Below are 20518 nucleotides of genomic sequence, written 5' to 3'. Positions count from 1 at the left end.
TGTAAGGGAGTGAAGAAGGCAGGATTGATCAGAGGAAGGTGCTGAACTGTGAGACAGTTACAAGAGGCCTCAGCAGATACCATAGGAAGCTCTGGAGCTGGGATGGCCTTCCAGGGTTTCCCTCTTTGAGGCAATGGACCTGGGTTTTGATTCTCCCACATTGACCCATATAGGATGTGACTTCTCCTAACAAGGCTGTAACGCTGGGTAGGGGCAGGGACCGTTGGCCAGGGCTTCGCCCAGAAAGGACCTCAGCTGTGAGCCATCAGCAGCCAACATGCCAGGCAGCCACAGGAATGAGTACTTAATCCTAGTGGGATCTGGGTCATGCCCCACAGCATCCACTACTGTCCACTTGCTTTGTACAGAAATTTCACTCCATCTTGTCACAGCTCCTCCATGAGTCTGGTTGGTTTCTTTTCCTAGGGAACATTTATGAGAAAGGTTAGCCCACACTACTACAGCTTATTTGGAGACTATAATTAATATATTCCTCTCCCTTGTTTACTACCCAGTCTGCATTTTCCCCCATGCTCAGCTAGTAACTCTACTGGTCTTGGTGGCTTACCTGGTCCACAACCTAGACTCTCATCCTTGAGGAGTCTGGGCCCCTGGTCATCATGCCTTCTCAGGCTGTGGCTGTTGCACTTGTCAATTATCATCAAAATTGGGCAGGGGAGTACCAAGAATGCCAAATGAATACTTTCTTGCCCCCACTGTGTAAATGATGATACTGTTGATCAGCGTCAATTACCCTGACAGTATAGTCATTTCTCTCCTTGTTTGCTGGCCTCTTAGCATGAGGTGATTGAAGTGATGGAGCACCTATTGTGTCTGCAAGGAGCAGCATCCCCTTTTCTCTGAACCAAGACCTCTGGACCAGCACTGCCCAATACAGAAGCCACTAGCACCATGTAGCTGTTGAGTATTTGAGATGTGGCTGGTATGATTTGAGATATAGTCAATCCTCTTTATTTGCCAATTCCATATTTTCAAATTTGTCTGCTCACTAAAATTTATTTGTAGCCCCCAAATCAATACATGGCACTTTGTGGTCTTTCTTGGACATGCACAGAGCAGCAAAAAACTTGAGTTGCCAGCCCTACGCATATGTTCCCAGCTGAGGTCGAACAAGGCACAGCTCTGCCTTTTTGTTTCAAATGTCATACTGGTAACAAGTGTCTTTATCATAGCACATTTAACACCAAGTTTTTGCATTTTTGTCCTATGTGTTGGTGATTTCATTGTTATTTTAAACTCCCAATCTATAGATCACCTTGGGGAGATCTGATATCTTTGCAGGTTTTTTATTGAGATAAAATTTATATAACATAAAATTAACTGTTTTAAAATATAAAATTATGTGGTATTTCTTATATTCACAACATTGTGTAGTCATCATCTCTGTCAGTTCCAAAACATTTTCATCACCCCAAAAAGAAACCCATACCCATTAAGCAGGCTATCACCATTCTTCTTCCCCCATCCCCTGATAACCCTATTCTCCTGTCTTTATAGATTTGCCTATTCTGGACATTTCATACAAATGGAATCATATCATGTGTGGTCTTTAGTGTTAGCTTCTTTCACTTAGCATGTTTTCATAGTTCATCCATGTTGTAGCATGTATCAATACTTCATTCCTTTTAATGCCTGAATGATATTCCATTGTATGGATATACCACATTTTATTTATCTATTAATCAGTTGATGGATATTTGGGTTTCCCTCTTTTGGCAACTGTGAATTGTGCTGCTAGGAACATTTGTGTATTTTTTTTTTGTTTGAATACCTGTATTCAATTCTTTTTAGTATATACTCAAAGCAGAATTACTAGGTCATATGGTAACTCCATGTCTAACTTTCGGAGGAATCGCCAAAATGTTTTTCATGGAAACTGCATCATTTTACCTTCCCACCAGCAATGTATGAACATTCCAATTTCTCCATATCCTCGCCAACACTTGCTATTTTCTGTTTTATTATTGCTATTATTATTATAGCAATATTATTGGGTATGTAGTGTTATCTCATTGTGATTTTGATGATTTTGATGATGATGATTTTGATGATTTTGATGATGATGATTTTGATGATTTTGATGATGTTGCGCATCTTTCCATGTTCCTATTGGCCATTTGTGTATTTTCTTTAGAGAAATGTCTGTTCAAGCTCTTTGCCCATTTTTAAAATCAGGGTTTTTTTTTTTATTATTGTTTAGTTTAAGAGTTCTTTATATATTCTGGATACTAGACCCCTGTCAGACATATGCTGTATCAATTTATTTCTGGACTCTCAATTCTATTCCATTGTTCTATATATTTATCCTTTTTCCAGTACTACACTGTTTTGATTACTTTGTGATAAGGTTTGAAATTGGGAAATGTAAGTCCTCAAAATTTCTTCTTCTTTTTCAAGATTATTTAGGCTATTCAGTGTAATTTGCTATTTCATATGAATTTTAGGCTCAGTTTTATTGCTAGAATTTCTATTTGTTTCTTTTTAATCTTCAGTTCTATGCTGAAATTTTCCTTTCTATCTTTTAGTTCCTTGATCTATACTAATAAGAGTCATTTTAAAGGCCAGTTTTGATGAACCTATTAGCTGCATTTCCTGTGTTTTTCAAATGTTAGGTTTTTCTCCCTTGGTTTTTGGTCAAGTTTGTTTCAATACTTTGTTGTTTCAGATTGATTTGTGAATATTGTCTGTGAAAATTTATAGAGATAAGTGCAGGCTCTGGATGAAGTTATTTTCCTCAAGAGGTGATTTTCTTTTTGCTCTGGCAGACACTAAACTTGAGAAATCCAGATGAGGGTTTGGAGGTGATTAAAAGTTGATTTTTATTCCCTTAGATGAATGAACCATTTCTGATTCCCTCTTAGTCCTTGGAGACCTCATTAAAAGCCTATTATTGGCTGTCCCTGAATTCCAATTTTTGTCCTCTCTTTCCCCAAGGGTTGCCAAAAACTGCTAAATTTCTCAGTAATTTTCGTAGTTGGCAAATTCCTGGAGAGTAAAAGCAGTTCCAAAGTTTTGCCCATTTTCTGAAGGACTGTGGGTTTTTTTTTTTCCTGTCCCAATGTGTCTTTAACATGGCAGTGGAAGTACTGGTGTCAGCTTAACTTTCAGGTTTATAGCATCCTCTTTGTTTCTAGTCTCCATGTTTTTGTTCTGTTTTGTCTTAATTTCTTGAAAGCTTACTTGTGACCTTAAAAATGTACTGTTTTTAATCTAGCATTTCTTGGTGTTTTGTATTGGAAAATTTTGTTTTGTTGTGTTTTGTTTTAGGATATCTAGCCTTCCACAGTCTGGGTTTTATTTTTACACTTATTCAATTGCATTTCTTTGGATTCAGTATATATTTCTATTATATCAAATCCTCTTTCTACACTGCTTGTCACTTAAACTATTATCAAACCACACAAAAATTTCTTGTGAGGGTTCATCCTACTTAATAAACATTTGCAAATCATTTATTATATAACTAGGCCCTGTTCTAATTTCTAAGCGTTGTTATAAAGATGAATAACACATCAACCTTGCCCTTAATGAGTTTACAGTCTATGCTTTCTTTTGCAACATTAACTTCTAAGGGCTCTTCTAATACTGAGATCCTTGGAATCTATTATTCTTCAATATTTGTGCTTTAATATTTTTTTTGAATAATGGTTTCTAATGGCTGTAGGGAACCAAAACACTGTCTCTGAATTGTGATGTGATAGAATAAACAATCAACATTTAAGAAGACTGCAATAGAAGCAGCATCCTTAGGAAAGAGAATGATTTGAATGGTTTCAGTTAAAGCAAGAAGGTGGAAGGAGAGAGCCAAGAATGAGAGAAGAGTTGGGCATCTGAACTGCACACCGTGCTTCCTCTCATTTCACTCTCACGGCCTTCCCGCCTTCTGTCCTGCTTGCTGCAAAGAACACCTTCCACCATGGCAACCTCAGCAAGTTCCCACTTGAAAAAAGGCATCAAGCAGGTATACATGGCTCTGCCCCAGGGCAAGAAAGTCCAGGCCATGTATATCTGGATCGATGGCACTGGAGAAGGACTGCGCTGTAAGACCTGCACCCTGGACAGTGAACCCAAGTGTGCCGAAGAGCTGCCTGAGTGGAATTTTGATGGCTCTAGTACTTTTCAGTCTGAAGGCTCCAACAGTGACATGTATCTCACTCCTGTTGCCATGTTTTGGGACCCTTTGCACAAGGACCCCAACAAGCTGGTGATCTGTGAAGTCTTCAAGTACAACCGAAAGCCTGCAGAGACCAATTTAAGGCACTCCTATAAATGGATAACGGACGTGGTGAACAGCATGCACCCCTGGAGCAGGAATATACCCTGATGGGGACAGACGGACACCCCTTTGGCTGGCCTTCCAATGGCTTCCCTGGGCCTCAAGGCCCATATTACTGTGGAGTGGGAACTGACAGAGCCTATGGCAGAGACATCGTGGAGGCCCACTACCGGGCCTGCTTGCTCACTGGCATCAAGAGCGTGGGAACGAATGCTGAGGCCATACCTGCCCAGTGGGAATTCCAGATAGGACCCTGTGAAGGCACTGACGTGGGAGAACTTCTCTGGGTGGCCCGTTTCATCTTGCATCATGTATGTGAAGACTTTGGCGTGTGATAGCAACCTTCGATCCTGAGCCCATTCCTGGGAACTGGAACGGTGCCGGCTGCCATACCAACTTCAGCCAAGGCCATGCGAGAAGAGAATGGTCTGAAGTACACTGAGGAGTCCATCAAGAAACTAAGCAAACGGCACCAGTACCACATCCATGCCTACAATCCCAAGGGGGCCCTCGACATCGCCCAGCGCCTACTGGATTCAACAAAACCTCCAACATCAATGATTTCTCTGCTGGTGTAGCCAACCGTGGCACCAGCATCCGCATTCCCCGGTGTAGCCAACCGTGGCGCAAGCATCTGCATTCCCCGGATGGTTGGCCAGGAGAAGAAGGGCTACTTTGAAGACCGCCGCCCCTCTGCCAACTGTGACCCCTTTGGGGTGACAGAAGCCCTCATACGCACGTGTCTGCTCAACGAGACTGGCGACGAGCCCTTCCAGTACAAGAACTAAGTGGACTTAGACCTCCAGCCATCAAACCCCTCCCAGTTCTTCATCCGACTCCCACTTTTCCTCTCTCCCAATTGTTGTACTAACTGTAACTCAAAGGGCAGAATATCAAGGTCTTTTTTTTCCCTTGTGCCCAGTGAATAATTCTTGCTTTTTTGGGTCAGGGTAGAGGGATCAAGTTCTTAATCTCTTCACACCCACCCCATCCCCCTTCTTATCCTATCACAGAAGCTTTGGAAGACTGAGGAAGTAGTGCATTAGTGAGGAGGGGCGGGAGGGGCAACATAACCACTGGTTCCATTTAATCAGGTGTGTTTGTCCACTAGGCATAGTCCAGTCTGGACAGGGAACATCTGTGTTTGTGAAAGGAGAGCAGGACTTTTTCTGTGAGGTTAGCTAAGGTGAGGGGGGGCTGACTTACTGTGTAGATAGCTGAGAATTTACCCTTCCCACTTTTGGTGGGAAGTTCCATGTTTTAAAAAGGATTATAACCAACTTTCCTTTTGAAGTGGGAGTTAGAGAAGGAAAGGTTACGGAGATTAGGAGGAAAATGCCCTTGATCTCTTGCTGTTGTGCTTCCCTTGCTTGAGGCTAAATGCCCTAACCTGAAGAGTGTGAACTGATGGATAGTCCTACCATAAGAAGAAGACAAAGTTCCTATTGCTTGGTCCTCCATTTATAACACAAAGCAGAGTAGTATTTTTATATTTAAATGTAAAAACAAAAAAATTATATATATGGATGTGTGGATATATGTGTTTTTCTAAAGGAGAAAACCATTCTAATCACTGGAAGGCAAATTTGTCTGGTTAGAAATAAGGATCTCCTTTTGAGTCCGGGTGGAAGAGGCATTGCTTGAAAAGTTGGCTACTTGAGGCCATTATTCCCTCCCTACCACTTGGGGAGCTTCATTGTGCCCTGCCCACCCTTCCAAAGGGAGTGGGAATTGGTCCAGTAACAGGTAGATGCAGGTTACTAGCAGTGGGAGTCACGTGAGCCTGGTGGCTCTGGTTTGGAAGACACACACGTACTTGTGCACACAGGGGTTCAGCAATACGAGTTGGCTGGTCAACGTAAGCTTTATGTTCCCGACAAGGGGGTACTGGGGTTATTTTCTGGTGGGAGTAGCATGTCACTAAAGCAGGCCTTTTGATATATTAAAAATTTTTAAAGCAAAAAAAAAAAAAGAAGGTGGAGGGAACCCTTGAAGAAGAAACCGAAATTATGAAAGGCTTTGCTGATTACAGAGAAAGAGTCCCAGAGGGCAAGTGGAAGGGGTTAGATGGATAGCAGATGTGTCGAGTAAGACAAATTGTCGTGTAGATGATGGCCCAGAACAAATAGCAGGTTGAGGGAGGGATGACACTTGGGTGTTGACTGTGTAATAAGTAGGAGAGATTGTTGGACTTGGTCTCAGCAGTCTTTCTAAGGAAGGTTGGTTCTAGGCCTAGTGGCCAGCAGTCTTAGCTAACACACCTTGGACGGATACTACTCTCAGGTGGAAATGCTCCCTAGGTCTTTGTTCTCAGCAATACTGGCCTGAGATGGCAGAAGTTGTGGGGACTGCAGTTTTTCCACCTGCACTTAATGTCTGATACATGTCCTTGCTATTTGGGCCCTTCTTATTCTCTGCAATGTTCCTTATAACATGATGTTCCCCAACTTTGTGATTTTTTCATTAGATTTTAGCATAGAAATTGTCAAGGAACCAACAGTGGCTGTGCAGTCACAAAGGAGAGCATCCTTCTTTAAAAGGACTACTTCAAGAAAGCCCTCGTTGAGACCCAGGTAAGACACAGGATCTGGCTATACCCACATCTCCAGGCATAAGGTCTCTCTTTAATCTCAACGTGCTAGCTAATGCTGAATTTATCTTACTATGTATGGGTTTCTAGACCTTTTCCCATGTATCACACATATGTGCACAGGCAAGCTTGGTATTATAAATCATTATTTATTTATTTCCTAAAATTGGCATCATACAAAATATATTATGCAATAACTTTTTGTGTCAATATGTATGGATGTATTTCCTTCCTTCATATGGATATAGCATGATTTATTTAACCGTACCCTTTTTTGGACATTTACTTTGCCTTTAATTTTTTATTATAAATATCACCACAATGAACACCTTTGTAGTTGTATCCTTTCTGATTCGTGTTTTTCTGGATTGTATATGTACTACTGTAGTAGCCTTCTAACTCGTTCCTTACTTCCTGTCTCTTACTTTATCATCAATTCTAATGTCAGCCTCTGGAAGGTCCCACTGCTAGGCGAGGACTGGGAGTCTCATTCTCCTTTCTTCCCACTTACCTTAGCACAAGTGTCACCTCTACATAAAAGTTCTCCATATTTTATGTCTCCTATGATTGCCCCCTCCTCCAAAATCCAGAATCCCTGAAGATGCCAAGCACTTACAATGTACTACTTTTTAGATTATGTTTTCCATTTTCTCAACTTGACAATAATTTTTTGAAGGTCATGCCATTCTCTCATTAATGCATTCATTTTTATTCAATAATTATGTATTTTTTATTAGAGCAGTTGTAGGTTTACAGAAAAATTTTGCAGAAAATACAGAGTTGCTATATATGCTCCCTCCACAGTTTTCCCTATTATAAACATTTTGTTTTATTATCTTTGTTACAACTGATGAACCAATATTATTAAAAAGTAATTATTTATTAATGACTAGCTATATGAAAGGTACTCTTCTAGCTTATGGGGATATAGTGGCACATATAAATTTTGTAGACTCAGTCACTGGCAAAGTCTTTTTCATTAAAAAAATTTTCCCACAAGAATATTTTCAGTTACTGATAATACTCACTAGAAGTGATAAGTTCTCTGTCTTTTATCAATACTCTAGATAATCTTTATCCCCTTTAAGTAACTGAAATCATTTCCTGAGGTTCAATCATTTCTTCCTTTGGCTTCTCCAATTTTTACCACTCACCCCTCTCCACTGTCTATGTCCACAGAAATATTTATTGCCCAATTATTTGATCATGAGTATCGTAGAAGTCTTTTGTAAATCACATATTCATACGATCATTAAACTCTAGAGGAACATTCATGGCTGTATTGTCCACTTTCATGTCTTTAGTTAAGATCATAACAATGGTCCAGGAATATAGTTGTGAACAATTCTCTTAAATCCTTCCCCTCACTCTTTTTTTTTTAATTTTAAATTCATTTTTATAGCGATATATTCACATACCATACAATCATCCATGGTGTACAATCAGCTGTTCACAGTAACATCATAAAGTTGTGCATTCATCACCCCAATCTATTTTTAATTCAATTTTATTGAGATATATTCACATACCATGCAGTCATACAAAGCATACATTCTGTTGTTCACAGTAAGTACATTATATAGTTGTGCGTTCATCACCAAAATTAATTTTTGAACATTTTCGTTACCACACACAAAAAAATAAGAAGAATAAAAATTAAAGTGGAAAAGAACAATTAAAGTAAAAAAGGACACTGGGTGCCTTTTTTTTTTTTTTTTTTTTTTGCGCCCCCATTTTTCTACTCATCCATTCATACACTGGACAAAGGTGAGTGTGGTCCATATGGCTTTCCCAATCACATTGTCACCCCTCATAAGCTACATTTTTATACAATCATCTTCAAGATTCAAGGGTTCTGGGTTGTAGGTTGATAGGTTCAGGTATTTACTGCTAGCTATTCCAATTCATTAGAACCTGAAAAGGGTTGTTTATATTGTGCATAAGAATGACCACTAGAGTGACCTCTTGGCTCCTTTTGGAATATCTCTGCCACTGAAGCTTATTTCATTTCCTTTCACATCCCCCTTTTGGTCAAGAAGATGTTCTCCATCCCACGATGCCGGGTCTAGATACCTCCCTGGGAGTCATATTCCACGTTGCCAGGGAGATTTACTCCCCTGGGTGTCAGATCCCATGTAGGAGGGAGCTGCCCCTCACTCTTATTCATTGTAATAAAGTTACTGATCACATGCGGAGACCCAGACACTCTGTGGGTGGTATTGATACAAAAATAAGACAAAATCTCTAACCTTAATCTAATGCATAATTAAATAAAATACAAGGAAGCTCTTTAAAATGATACAATAAAATTTTAGCTAAATTGCTGTGATAGTATAGTGGAAGGGGAAAGAAATTTTGAATGAGGATGGGAAAAATTAGAGTATCACAAGAGGCCCTGAACTGCATGTAGGAATTCAACTACAAATAAATGGGAATGTTTTGTGGTTAAGACCAAGCCTTCCAAGTTGAAGGAATGACACAAGGACATAAAATTATGAATGAAAAGTAATATTCAAAGACCTGAAAATTGTACAGTGGTGTTTAAGCATAGAATGCATAGGGTGAAGGGACATAAAACATAAGTTTCAAAAGCTAAATTGAGACCAAATAGCCAAAAAAAAAATCTTGATTTATTTATAAGGAATTTGTATTGATTTAGTGGCAATGGGGATACATTGTGGTTTGTTGGAGCAGGGGGCAGCAGCATTGGATTAGAAGGCTTTGAAAAAGCGGAAGTGATGGACCAAGCTGCGCATGGAAGTCTCCTCTATGGTTTTCCTCCTGTTCTTGAGTTGGGAAATGGCTGCTGTGTAGTTACAATGAAGCTGAGGCCTCGGAGCGGTGCCCCGGTGTATCAACAATTTGAATTTAGAGTTTAGTTTCTCAGAACATTGTCTCCAGGAAGAATTTGACAGTATCTCAAAGACTTTGCAGGACTGCTCAGTTCTTTGTAAAGCCCAAGGAGTAAAGAAATGGGTCACTCCAATTCTAGATCACATTCTTCAAGATCAAAGTCTAGATCACAGTCTAGTTCTCAATCAAGATCAAGATCACACTCTAGAAAGAAGAGATACAGTTCTAGGTCTCGTTCCAGGACGCATTCAAGATCTTGTAGTAGAGATCATATTTATTCTAGAGATTATCATCGAGATTACAGAAATAATAGAGGAATGAGGCTCCCTTATGGGTACAAGGAAGGGGCAGAGGGTATTATCAAGGAGGAGAAGGTAGATACCATCGAGGTAGTTATAGACCTGTCTGGAATCGAAGACACTCTAGGAGTCCTAGACGAGGTCATTCATGCTCCAGAAGTCCAAAAAGAAGATCTATTTCTTCTCAGAGATCCCTAAGCAGATGTCGCCACCATATAGATCCTCTAGGTCTCCAAGATCCTCCCCTTCTCATTCTTCATCCCCATATAACAAATCACCTGTCTCTAAAAGACATGGGTCTCAGGAAAAACAGACCAAAAAAGCTGAAGGGGAACCCCAAGAAGAGAGTCCTTTGAAAAATAAATCACAGGAGGAATCAGAAGATACATTTGAACATGACCCATCTGAATCTATTGATGAGTTTAATAAATCAGCCACGTCTGGTGATATTTGGCCTGGCCTTTCAGCTTATGATAACAGTCTCCAGTCACCCCATAGTCCTTTACCTATTGCCATGCTGCCTAATCAGAGTTCATCTTGCTCTGATGACCCCATGCTCAGTACAGTCCACTCTGCAAAAAAACACCCCCTCCCAGCATTCACATTCCATTCAGTGTAGTCTGGAGAGGTCTGGGTCTGGTTCTATAGAAAATGGGTCAAGTCGATACAGTCCTTCTCAGAATAGTCCAATTCTTCACATCCAGTAGCAAAGAAGCCCTGTGAAGACAATCATACCACAGAATGCTCCTAGAGATGAGACCGGGGATCGGTCCTCATTTTATCCTGATGGTGGAGATCAGGAAACTGCAAAGACTGGAAAGTTCTTAAAAAGGTTCACAGATGAAGAGTCCAGAATATTTCTGCTTGATAGGGGTAATACCAGGGATAAAGAGGCCCCAAAGGAGAAAGGATCAGAAAAAGGGAGGACAGAGGGTGAATGGAAAGATCAGGAAGCTCTAGATTACTTCAATGATAAAGAGTCTGGAAAACAAAAGTTTGATTCAGAAGGGGATGACACAGAGGAGACAGAGGATTATAGACAGTTCAGGAAGGCAGTTCTCACAGATCAGGGTAAAAATTTTGCCACTACATCTCACTGGAATGCTGAAGTGGAAGGATCCATATACAAGTCTAAAGTTTCACTGAAAGGCAATAGAGAAAGTGATGGATTTAGAGAAGAAACAAATTATAAACTTAAGAGACTGGATATGTAGTAGAAAGGCCTAGTACTGTAAAAGATAAGCACAAGGAAGATGACAAAAATTCTGAGAGACTAACAGTAAGGAAAGAAACTCAGTCACCTGAGCAGGTAAAGTCTGAAAAGCTCAAAGACCTCTTTGATTACAGCCCCCTCTACACAAGAACCTGGATGCCCAAGAAAAGCCTACCTTCTGTGAGGAGAGCCCACTTAGGAACAAAATGACAGCCAGTGATTCTCATCGTTCTGAAGTCAAACTCCAAAGGGCACCTGTTCCTCTTGATGGGTCCAACAGACCTGTTTCCTTGACTAAAGACAGGCTACTTGCTAGTACACTAGTCCATTCTGTCAAGAAGGAGCAAGAATTCCGATCCATCTTTGACCACATTAAGTTGCCACAGGCCAGCAAAAGCACTTCAGAGTCATTTATTCAACACATTGTGTCCTTGGTTCATCACGTTAAAGAGCAATACTTCATATCAGCTGGAATGACCCTAAACGAGAGGTTCACTTCGTATCAGAAAGCCCCTGAAGAGCATAGTGCCTGGAAAAAGAGCCCTGAGATCCTCAGGAGAATTGACATCTCTCCAAGTGCCCTGAGGAAGCATACCTGTTAAGCAGAAGAGACAGTTTTTAAAGAAGAAAATCAAAAGGGAGATAAAAAATTAAGGTGTGATTCTGCTGATCTTCAACATGACATTGATCATCATAGAAAAGAAAGAAGTAAAGAACAGGGGGATTCCAAGGGCTCCAGGGAATCCAGTGGATCAAGAAAGCAGGAAAAAACTCCAAAAGATTACAAGGAATACAAATCTTACAAAGATGGCAGTAAATATAAAAGTAGAGAGCAAGATCATTCTCAGTCTTCATCCTCTTCATCATCACCTTCTTCTCTCAGTTCTTGAGAAGAAAAGGAAAGTAAGAAGGAAAGAGAAGAATTTAAAACGCACCATGAACTGAAAGAATATTCAGGCTTTGCAGGTGTTAGCCGACTGTGAGGAACCTTTTTTCAAATTAGAGGCAGAGGAAGAGCCAGAGGAGTTTTTGCTGGGACATATACAGGTCCAAACAACTCAAATGCTACTTTTCAAAAGAGACCGAAGGAAGAGGAATGGTATCCAGAATATACCCCAAAGAGCAAGAAGTACTTCTTGCATGATGACAGAGATGATGGTGTGGATTATTGGGCCAAAAGAGGAAGAGGTCGTGGTACTTTTCAACATGGCAGAGGGCGCTTTAACTTCAAAAAATCAGGTAGCAGTACAAAACGGACTCATGACAAATACCAAGGGGATGGGATTGTTGAAGATGGAGAAGAGCCCATGGAAAATAATGAAGAAAAGAAGGACAGACACAAAGAAGAAAAGGAATAGTGAATCTGAAGTAAGATTGCAACAGAGAGCAGAACTCGCACCCCATTTTTTTTTCAACCTGAGTTTGTTTTCAAATAAGAATGTAACAAGCATTTTACTTAAATTTTACTGTTTGCAAGTAGTCTATAGAAATTTTGTTTTAAGCCATTAAATACCTTGAAAAATAGCAGACTGTATGTTGAAAATTGTACTGAAATAAAGTAGAAAATTGTTACAAAAAAAAAAAAAGAAGGCTTTAAAAAACATAACTCTGGCAGCCATAGCAATGATACTATAGGAGATTAGAGATCCAGAGTCTAAAGGCAGAAATAATAGAAGGTTGTTGCAGTTGTTTGTTAAGGTAAGTTACAGTAAAGGTCTGAATTAAACAGTGGAAGTGGGATTGGAAGGGAGGATACAGATTTAAAAAAAAAAAAAAAAAAAAAAAAAAACCTGAAGCATCAGACTTTTGGAATGGTGAAGTGAGAAACTGCAAATCTTTTCCCTAGAATGATAGAACTGAGCAAAACTGTCAAAAACAAATTGAAAACTCTGAGGGTATGTGACAAACTGAAGAGCATTTAAAGGAGAAATAATCCAATATTCCACAAACTCTTCAAGGAAATAGAAGAAGGAACACTTCCCAACTTATACTATGAGTCTGGTATTATTCTGATACCAGAGACAGGCAAAGACATAAGAAAACTACAGACTTATAGCCCTCATGAATATAGATGCAAAAATCCTCAACAAAATATTAGTAAACTGAATGAAGCAGCATATAAAAAGGACTATACACCATGACCAAACGGGATTTATCCCAGGGATGCAAGGTTGATTTAAGATCCAAAAATCAATTAATGTCATACACCATCTTAATAGAATAATGGGAGAAAACCATATGATTATCTCAATTGAGGCAGGAAAAAGTATTTAACAAAATCTAACACCCGTTCATGATCATACCTCTCAAAAAACTTGGAATAGAAAGGAACTGTGTCATCCTGATAAAGGATGTCTATTAAAAACCTGTAGTGAAAAATCATACTTATTGGTGAAAGACTATTAAATGCTTTCCCCCTAAGATAGAGAGCAAGGTATGGATGCCTGTTCTTAACATTTCTGTCAACATTGTCTGGAGGTTTTAGCCAGTGCAAGCAGGAAGAAAAATGTAGATTGGAAAGGCAGAAGTAAAATTGTCTGTATTCAGAGACTACATAAACCTGTATGTAGGAAATCCTAAGAAATCCACAAGAAAACACATTAGATATAATAGACAAATTCAGCAAGGTAAATATATAAAATTTAATTGTATATTGATATACTAGGAATTAACAATCCCAAAATGAAACTAAGAAAATAATTGCATTCACAAGAGCATCAGAGAGAATAAAACACTTAGAATAAATTTAATTAGAAGTGCAAGAGTTGTAAGTTTAAAAATATAAAATATTGCTGACAGAAATTAAAGATCTGAATAAATGGGGAGGCATTCCGTGGTCAAGGATTAGAAGACTCAATAATGTGAAGGTGGCAGTTCTCAAATTGATGTACAGATCAACCCAACCCCTATAAAATTCCAGAAGCTTTCTTTTTCTTTCAGAAATTGACAAACTGATCCTAACATTTATGTGGAAATGCAAAGAACTAATTTTGATAAGGAAGTGCAAAGGGGGAAAACTTTTACCTCTATTATATTTAAATTTATTCTAAAACTACAGTAATTCAGACAGTATTACTGGCATCAGAACACCACAGAAATCAATGGAACAGAATTGCAAATCCAGAAATAATTTCTTTTATTTATGGTCAATTAGTTTTCCACAAAGGTCCCAAAGCAATTCAGTGAGAAAAGGATAGTCTTTACAACAAATGGTGCTGGAACAATTGAATACCCATATATTAAAAAAAAAAAAAAAAAAAAAGTATTCAGGCTATTTCACACCAAATCCAAAAATTAACTCAAAATCAGAGTTCTAAACAGAATGGCTAAAATTATAAAATTTTTAGATAAAAACCTAAGAGAAAATCTTTATTACTTTAGGTTATATGAAGATTTTTTAAGATACAATATCATAATTGTGTCCATAAAAGAAAATAAATTGATAAATTGGAATTTATCAAACTTCAAAACCTTTGCACTTCAAAAGACACCATTAAGAAAATGAAAAACCACACTATAGATTGGGAGAAAATATTTTTAAGCAATATCTCTAAAAAAAGGACATATCAACTATATACAAAGAACTCTTACAACTCAATAATAAGCCAATAACCCAACTAAAATATAGGCAAAAGATTTAAAAAGACATTTCATATGCAAAAAATACATGAATGGCTCTTAGTCACATGAAAACATGCTCAGCATCATTAGTCATTAGGGAAATTAAATTAAAACCAAATAAAATATCTCCTCACATATACTGGAAGGTGTATAATTAAAAAGACAATGACAAATGTTAGTGAGGATGTGGTGAAACCTCATAACATTGCTTATGGAAATGTAAAATGGTTCAACTTATTTGAAAACCAGTTTGGCAGTTTCTTAAAAAGTTAACAAACAACTTGGGGTTCTTCAAGGCATTCCTCAATAGGACCCAGCAATTACACCCCTAAGGATCCACTGAAGAGAAGTGGAAGCGTATGTCTACACAAAGACTTGCAAACAAATATTCACAGGAGCATTATTCATAATTGCCCAAAGTGGAAACAACTTAAATAGCAAGTGGATAAACAAAGTGTATTATGTCCATACAATGCAATATTATTCAGCAATAAAAAGGATCAAACTACTGAGAGATGCTATAGTGTGTATGAACTATGAAAACTTTATACTAAATGAAGAAGCTAGACACAAGAGATCATTTATATGAAATATCTAGAAAAGACAAATCTATAAAGACAGAAAGTAGATTATTGGTTTTCTGGGGCTTGGTGTGGGAACAGGGATTAACTAAACAGGCAAAAGGGCTCTCACTAGGGTTATGGAAATGTGCTAAAACTGGAATATGGTGACAGTTGCACAACTCAATAAATTTACTAAAAATCATCAAATGTACACTTAAAACAAGTAAATTTATTATACATTAATGAAGTTTTTGTTTTTTATTGGAAAGGTAGCCTCAATTGAACCTCATGACACTTAGATGTGTGAGTTGGTAGTGCCTGGAAAAGGAAATGTTAAATATAATTCCTGATTTTCTATTTTGGGAAATTAGATTGATGGTAACATTATTCCCTGATATAGCTAAATCAAGGAGGAGGAACAACTTAATCAGTTGCAGATGTGTGTATAGGGGTTTAAAAAACAAGTATCACCTAAATATGAGATTCAATGGGCAGTTGAAATATGGAAGCAGAACTCAGGGAAGTTTGGAACTAGAGATAGAGTTTCATAAATCTTCCTCATACCAATGAAAATTAAAACCACAGAGTAGGTGGAGATTACCAGGGAAAAACCATAAGGAGAAGAGGATTGAGGATGAAACATTAGCAGCACTTATAGTGAAAGAAGAAAACAGCACAGAAAATTTAGAAATATTGATCAATAACTACCACATCAGCCGTGTTCTGCCTCTCAGATATGGCTGCCAATGAGGAACTGTTTAAAATCCCTTGAAAAAAAAATCCTCTTTAAAACAATCCCCTAATCCACTCTTCCATTAAGGCTGTCAAATGATTGGACCAAGCCTAGGAAGGATATATAAAGGTTCAAGTTTATCTCCAAGGAAATAGATTAACCCACTCATCCACTATGCCCTTCGCACATGGCTAAAAGCCCTGCAGCCTGGGAAATGCATTTTCCCATTTCCTAATCAGAACAGAACACAGGGTCACCATCCCCTTCTCTCCTCCAACGATGCTTTCTTGTTTGCCAGAAACTTAATGGAAGTCCTCCTAAGTACACAGCACTTGGACTTCTTCAGGGCCTTCCTCAGAGAACGGAAGTCTGAATGCCCATTGCAGTTCCTGATGGCCATACAGAAGATCACTGTTGAGACCAATGAAAAGCTTTACAGGTCTCTCGTTGACAATGTCATCAAAACTTACTTCCATGGCAAAATCCCTCCTGGTATGCACCCCCTTCTCCTGATCCTGTTTCCTTCTTCCCTTAGAGCCTTAAGAGAGTGGTTCCAGAAAGGGTCTGTCTCCTGTGAGGCCCCTGAGAGAGAACAGAGCAGAGCCCATGTGGGGGCAGTTTTGAGAGTCAGAGATTAATAAGGACAGTGAAAGCAGCGAACAGCAGCAGTGATAAAGCCAGAGCAGTAACTGAGTAAAAGAAGCCAAGGGCAAGGCACTTTCACATATGCCCTCTCATTTAATTTTGTTTAATCCTGAAAATAACCTTGTGTGTTACGGACAGATAGCTCTATTTTACTAATGAAACCCAGGGAAGATAACTTGTCCAGTTGGTGGGACTTGAATTCAAACCCAAGTCTTTTGACCCGCAAACAACGAGGCTGGAGTTGGACACAAAAGCAAAGTTTAAATGTGTACAATTTGGAGGCTCCGCTGTCCATAGTTTGTGAGTAGAGTTGCAGTGGGGAGGAGAAGTCTCTGCTTGAAAATCTTTGTTTTGTAAATTTTGTCTTGTTTTCTAGTTGTCTAAGGTGGGAGGGTAAATCTGGCTTATGTAAATTCATCTTATTAGAAAGCAGAAGTTGCAAATAGAGTACTGACCTGTAATTCTAGAGGGGAAAAAGAGGGTGAGTGTGATCCCACCCTGGAGGTAAATACATTTACAGCTGTGAGAATTAAGCCTTCTATCTTTGCATAGATGAATAGATGGGGAAGGGAAAATAGTTTTTTTGTGTTTATTAATTTGGTTTTTTGTTTGTGGTTAACCAAGACAAGATTATAAATTTTATGAAAATAGACAAAGAGGTAAAATTTGGCAAGACTTAATTTGTAAGAAAGCTTATTTGTGAGAAATGTTTATTTGTTGAGTATCAGGATGTCAAGTTCTATACATCATTGTGAATGGGATAGAAGAAAAAGAGAAGTACCAGATCCTGTCCTTGATAAGTTTTCAAGTTTTATTATTGCACACAGCAGTCTCTAGACATCTGGAGAATCATCTTGGCATATGATATTTATAATCTTAGATTCTCCACCTACCCAGCAACTCCCCTACCCTTTAAAGAGAAAACATCAAATAAGCTGCAGACATGAGTCTCTTAAAAATTTCCTTCCCTTAAGCACTCTTCTTTGAAATTTTAATGGGACTAGTCCAGAAAAAGTATTTGCCTTACAAATACTTTTGCACCTAACTTTCCAAATATGCTTGTGAGATTTTCAAATTGAGGATGGCTCCAGTACTAGTTGGATGGAGAATGGGGGCTGTGAGACTCCAAAATGAAGAAAACACCAAACACCATCTAACTCAGAAAACGGTAGACAAGAGGATGATGGCTTTTTTACTCTCTTGCATATTTTTTTAGAAGAAATGTTACAGTGCAATGTCCCTTTCATCAAAGAAATCTCTCACATGCGCCGTATCAGCACAACTGCATTGTTAACAGTCCAGGGCTGTGTCATAAAATCTCTGGAAGAAAAGTGGTGAGTATGTCCCATGTTGGCAGTGATTCTTTCTGGACCTAGTCATTGGTTTCTGAAAACCACATTGATCAAGGAGTCTCAGAATCCATTCTCATAGCCCATTGCCAGAACCTCTGTACAAAAGAAAAAGCCAAACATATCTTGAACCCTTCTACCTACCTACCTACCTACCTACACACACACACACACACACACATTCATACACACATTTAACTTGCCTTAACAAAAGAACTGTACAGTGTTGATCAGGAAGGACAGACTGGCATTAGCAAAGGACTGAAATGGTAACAAGGGTATTGTTTGGTATTCCACCATCCTGCACGTCCCACTTCCTCCTAAAGCTGAGGTAAATTTGCCTTGATATCCTTCACATGTCAGGCTTTTTTCCCTGTTTGATATTCTTGGTCTCCTGCTGGCAGGTTCAAAGATTACCAAGAGCTGTTCCCGCCTGGTCCTCTGGAGACTGAAAATGAAGTACCGGTTTCCCATAGGAAAGTCTCAAGGACAACGACTTACCTACAGGAATCACAGGTCAGTGAGGAAGAAAGTGAAAGCAAGACACTGGGGACAAGGAAACCACTGCCTATGCATTGTCCACTATACAAATGACTCTTCATTGTTAACCTATTTAATCACCAAAACAGTTACCCTTTGGGGTAAATTTTTAAATCCTTGTGTTTCAAAAGAGGTATCTGAGGTTCAGAGAAATTGTTATACTGGGAACTTAAGGGAGCCATTCTCTTCTCTATCCATGGTTAGAACCAATGGAGAGAAGGCACAGGGGTCAGATACAGGGAAATCAAAATGTCAGTTTTATTACTACTGGAAGCTAGTTTAGATGGCACAAATTAGTCATGAAGCCAAATGGATTTGCTAACTCTCTCTGCACCCAAATTAGACCAACATACACGTGAAGTCACTGGCATAACTGAACAGTTTAGCCCTCCCCCATCAGGCTGAGCCCCTGACTATATGACAAAAGGTAGACTGAACTCAAGTTTGCTGCAGACATGCAAATCCAAGAGAGAGAATGCACAGAGCTGAGAGCTGAGCATACCCATTTCCTTCTTCGGAACTTTTCAGTTCTCTTTCTCACTCCTTCACCATGGGAGGAGAAAAGAAAGGAAGAGGCAGGAATGTTATTCAAGTCTTGTTGCATGGTATGAACAAAGAAAAAGAAGCATCCCCTTATATAATACTTCCTTAATATGTTGTAGGGTTGATTAGTTTCAGAAAAACTTGAGTCCAGCTCTGCCTGACTCCTAAATTCATGCTAAGATATCTCTGAAAACAGTGTCTGAGCCCATTTACCCACTACTCCAGAAACGTGACAATTTGCTCCTCCACGACCCCCTCCCTGTTTCACCTCCATATTTCCTCCGCACATAACCCACTCTGGGTCACTGCACCATGAATGACCACACAGGATGTTTAAAAGAATACTCTACCAGGAACCTGGACAATTAGTTTTAATTTCAGGTCTGTCATTTGCTCTGTGATCTTAGAAAAGAATAGAGAAAAGGAAAGAAACAGGTACTAAATGTCTACTTTGTGCCAAGTATTGCATCAGAATTTACATATATAATCTCTACGGCCTTGAAAGCTATTGCTTTGACTGAACACCTGGAGACACTGAGACAAGTTAATTGACCCAAATTATACAATTAGGGAAAAGCTAGATTCAATGTTTCTGATCCCAAATCTAGTACTTTTTCTACTTCATCACTGACTTAAGGCAGGCTGTTTCCCTCTCTGTAGAATGAGACAACTGAACTAGATGATCTGTAAGATTCTTTCTAGCTCTAAATACCAGTTTCTCAAGGAATAAGTGAACTGGATAATGGTCACTGGGCAGCTATTAAGAAACTGAGGAAGAAACTTATAAAATTCATTTTCAAGCTTGTGTGTGAGTGTGTGCACGTGATTATGTTTTTCTTTTTTAAATACTTAGAAGTGGTTTTACTCATTTTCTTATTTCTTCTTTTCAAAATCTGCCTGAGACATCACTATGTTGTGGATCACACTTAACTCTATCCTCTGACCCTCCCTGTTTTAACTCTTACACTCCCTCTGCCAGTCACTGCAAGCAAATCTTCACTGTTGTGGGACTTGTGGGAGCAGCTCAGCCACTGGCGCCATCCATGTCTGGTTAAGGCTGGACTCTTCCACCCATGAGCAGCTGAATCTGGGGCAGGTCATGCAAACTGTCTGATTTGAGTTTCCTCACCTTTAAATTGGAGCTAAAAGTTATTCCTGCATGGGGGTGTTGTGAGGATTAAATGTAATGAACGTCAGGTTTCTGGCACGTAGCAGCCTCCCAGTGAATAGCAGCCATACTACTGAATATGTCATACCCCTCTCTCTCTCTTC

General features: G+C 39.0%; 1 protein-coding gene and 2 pseudogenes across 7 annotated transcripts in view; all 3 read left to right on the top strand.

Annotated features, from left to right (window-relative positions):
- Positions 1-20518, top strand: part of RGSL1 (regulator of G protein signaling like 1) — a 107709-nt gene that overhangs the window by 60097 nt on the left and 27094 nt on the right. For 6 of the 7 annotated variants that reach the window (XM_037825215.1, XM_037825214.1, XM_037825219.1 and 3 more), the window contains 2 exons: positions 6765-6870; positions 18568-18679. In XM_037825215.1, coding sequence (XP_037681143.1) covers positions 6765-6870; positions 18568-18679 — 218 coding nt within the window. Of the gene's footprint in view, positions 1-6764; positions 6871-16467; positions 16662-18030; positions 18149-18567; positions 18680-20518 lie in introns of all 7 variants that reach the window. The other variant, XM_037825220.1, reaches the window with a different exon arrangement.
- Positions 3923-5214, top strand: LOC119526265 (annotated as a pseudogene).
- Positions 9834-12639, top strand: LOC119526257 (annotated as a pseudogene).

This window comes from Choloepus didactylus, chromosome 2, assembly GCF_015220235.1.
Source record: "Choloepus didactylus isolate mChoDid1 chromosome 2, mChoDid1.pri, whole genome shotgun sequence".
NCBI classification, from domain to species: domain Eukaryota; kingdom Metazoa; phylum Chordata; class Mammalia; order Pilosa; family Megalonychidae; genus Choloepus; species Choloepus didactylus.
This window is presented reverse-complemented; position numbering and strand designations above follow the sequence as displayed.